Here is a 3492-nt window from a genome sequence, read left to right as displayed (position 1 = left end):
GATCTTTTTTATGCCCAAACATACACACTACACACTGACTAAAATTAAAAAAGTGAAAAAGCATAATAGGACCCCTCTAAGAACACTTTTATTGGTAATTGTGTTGAAGAGATGACTTGGCTGGCAGTTTTTGTGTATGCTGGTTCTGAATGTGTGTGTGTGTGTGTTTGTTAGCATTTGTGCTAAGTGAGAGTGTTGTCCACTCAAATCCTGACTCAGCCTTGTAAAGGGTGTGTCTCAGTGGGGTTCGGTCTCTGCGGCAGCGCCTCAGGCTAATCCAATCCGCCAGGGACGGTAAAGACACCGCGTGCATGCCTTCGCATCTCCTTCATAAAAGTTTGTGTCCTACCCCCAACAGAAAGAGCCGGGCCGTGAAAAGACGGCATCGGGAAAGGTAAGACAGAGAACGACACCAAAAGAAGGGCAAGAGGGAGTCGTCCATTCCATTATTACTGTAAATACAATGGCTACATCGCAGCCCCAGCGTCCAGAGTTTCCAGTCACCCTCTATTGACAGAGCCATAAATCAAGGCCAGAGCTAAGTGAATTACTGCAGCAGGGGGCTGTGGTTTTAACAATGTTTATGTAGTATCAGCTTACCATCTCTCCTGAAAGAGAGCGAGAGATTGGAGAGGGTGAGTGCGGAGTCTTATTAACTCCGCTGCGATACATCACGGCTTAAAGACCCAGCGCTGCCGCACATCCCAGGCATTATACTAATAACCAATAACCGAATATTACCTCTATTAAGAGCCGCCTAATTAGATTGTTCCAGTTACAATTAAATACTAGATAAGGTTCGATCCATTAAAGGACTGTCAGTCCCAGACCGCTCCAAAGGCCTGCCAGCAAGGTGCGAGAGAGCCGAGGACCGAAGCGTCACCGAGACATTTTATTAGTCGCATCAGTCGTAATGACGCTGGATGAAAGAAGGATCTGGCACCCGTTATGGTACCAAGTACCGTGCTATTTTGCTCTCCGTCGGTGCTCGTGCGGTTTTCAAGTGTTGTTGACTGAACAGCTGGTTGTTGCGGTGCCTACCCATTGTTACGAACAGGTGCATGCATTGTGTGTGAGTGTGTGCTGTCACGGACCTTCTGAGTTGGAGTAGATGCCATTTTTAATTTGATTTGAACAACGACATGGCCGTGTGGGATACGAGTATGGCCTGTGTAATAAGGTGGAATGGCTTTAAGAAATTTCACAGCCTGTTCTTAAGTGTTTCCACAGTTATTGGCATTGTAAATCTAGCAAAGTTTTTATATATTTTTAGTTTTAAAAAATGTCATTTAATGCACATACCATACTTTGTATTTTATTACATTGGCATTAAATCACAGGAAACTGTTTAACAATGCTGTAGCAAATATTTCTAATCCAACAGCTGAGGGACCAACATATTTTCTCAATATTTTTTTCCTCCTCTGGAAAGTCATAGAAATGCTATCATGGATTTTTGTTTTGCTGTTGGTGCAAATGGGAAAGCAAATATATATATATTTGTTGTAGTTTGTTCACCACTATAGAAGTTTACACAACTATGATGACTTCTGCTTCTCAGAGCTCTGGAAATGTGAAAAGTGTCCATTATTTACTCACCCATATGTTGTTCCAAACCTGTATGATGTACTTTCTGAGAAACCCAAAAGAACCCTCTCGTCCTTGCAAAAAACATGTTGTTCTAATGTTGTTGTTTTGGACCCCACTGACATTCATTGTATGAATAAAAACAGTTGAAACATTTTCAAAATATCTTCCCACCCTCATGTCATTCCAAAACTGTTTGACTTAATTTCTGAGAAACCCAAAAGTAAACTTTCATCTTTACAATTAAAGTCAATGTTGCTCCAATGTTGTAGTTTTGGACCCTATTGACTTTCATTAAATGGACAAAAAAGTTGGAACATCTTCAAAATGTCTTCTCACCCTCATGTCGTTCCAAAATTGTATGCCTTAATTTCTGAGAAACCCAAAATAAACTTTTCATCCTTACAATTAAACTCAGTATTGTTCCAGTGTTGTTGTTTTGGACCCCATCGACTTTCATTATATGCTCAAAAACAGTCGAAACATCTTCAAAATATCATCTAACCCTAATGTCATTCCTAACCTGTATGACTTAATTTCTGAGAAACCCAAATGAAACCCCTTTCGCCCTCACAATTAAAGTCAATGTTGTTTCACTGCTGTTCTTCAGTATCTTCTTTTGAGTTCTGTGAAAGTCAGTCAGTCATACAGGTTTGGAACGACATGAGGTTGAGTAGATATTCAACAGACTTTATTTCTGTCCATCACAGACTCATTTTTATTTCTATTAAATCCCTAAAATCCCTCTGCGTCCCCCCTGCGTGAGCGTGTGTGTGTGGCTATTTTGAACCAGCAAGCCCATAAAAACATTCCACCTTTGTGTGTCCATCCCCATCTGCATGAGCAATCCAACCAAGCACAAACCCACCACAACCTCCACATCCTTTCTTCATGGAGTCCCTCTTCTCCATCCTTCCTCTCTGTCGTTTTCTGACCAAGCTCCTCTGTTTGTCTCTTTGCAGCGAGTCCTCACGCCACGCCGTCAAGTCTTCATTTCCCGACATCGCCAATCATCCAGCAGCCTGGCTCGTACTTCCCCCACCACGCCATCCGCTACCACCCCCAGGAGACGCTCAAGGAGTTTGTCCAACTTGTCTGCCCTGACAGTGGTCAGCAAGCTGGACAGGTGGGCTTCCTTAATGTAAGAAGGAGCATTTTTGTACATACATAAACACTCCTACTACTTTCTTATCATGTTTTGTATCCATATAGACAACTAGTTGGCTGGATTGTCATGTTTGTAGTGATTTTTTTCTGTTTTGCTCATTTGTGCAGTGCAGTTGATGCTAGAAACATACGTACAACAGGATGGATAGAAAGATTATACCGTATACGAGAATAGCACTTATACCCTACTTACTCCACATAAGTATGTACATTTCTAGCTACACATGGTCCTAAATAAATTCAGTTCATTCTGCAGGGCATTCTCAATGCTGCCACAAGGGGCACTGTTGCAGGCATTATAGAAAACTGTCTTCTTTTATAGTAAGTTTTTTTAGGTAAATTACTGTAATGGCAGACAGTATCTAGTATCTTAAAGTAGTTGAAGTTAGTTCATGTAGACATGCGAAGCTAACGCTAGCGCCCCCTGTACTGACGTTTATTACTGCACATTAAAATACAACAAAAAATATTTAATTATATATTTAATTGTATTTATTAACATATAATGTACATTTTAATATTAAAAATAAATATTATGTATATATTATAAATGTGAATTTTGAAGTCTCAAAACAAAATCAAAAACATGTATGTGTATGTTAACAATATTTAACATTTAGCCCTTTAAACAAAAAATTACTTGACACCACACATATATATTATGTATGTATGTATATATATATATATATATATATATATATATATATATATATATATATATGCGCACACATAAATGCA

At 39.5% G+C, this 3492-nt stretch overlaps 1 protein-coding gene across 4 annotated transcripts in view; it reads left to right on the top strand.

Annotated features, from left to right (window-relative positions):
• The window catches only part of nfia (nuclear factor I/A), a 205484-nt gene that overhangs the window by 174675 nt on the left and 27317 nt on the right, over positions 1 to 3492 (top strand). For all 4 annotated transcript variants that reach the window (XM_016462198.1, XM_016462196.1, XM_016462195.1 and 1 more), the window contains one exon: positions 2550 to 2728. In XM_016462198.1, coding sequence (XP_016317684.1) covers positions 2550 to 2728 — 179 coding nt within the window. The remainder of the gene's footprint in view (positions 1 to 2549; positions 2729 to 3492) is intronic.

The sequence above is a fragment of the Sinocyclocheilus anshuiensis genome, unplaced genomic scaffold, assembly GCF_001515605.1.
Source record: "Sinocyclocheilus anshuiensis isolate Anshui unplaced genomic scaffold, SAMN03320099.WGS_v1.1 scaffold560, whole genome shotgun sequence".
In the NCBI taxonomy this organism is placed as follows: domain Eukaryota; kingdom Metazoa; phylum Chordata; class Actinopteri; order Cypriniformes; family Cyprinidae; genus Sinocyclocheilus; species Sinocyclocheilus anshuiensis.
Note: the sequence above shows the minus strand (reverse complement) of the source record. Positions and strands in the feature narration are given on the sequence as shown.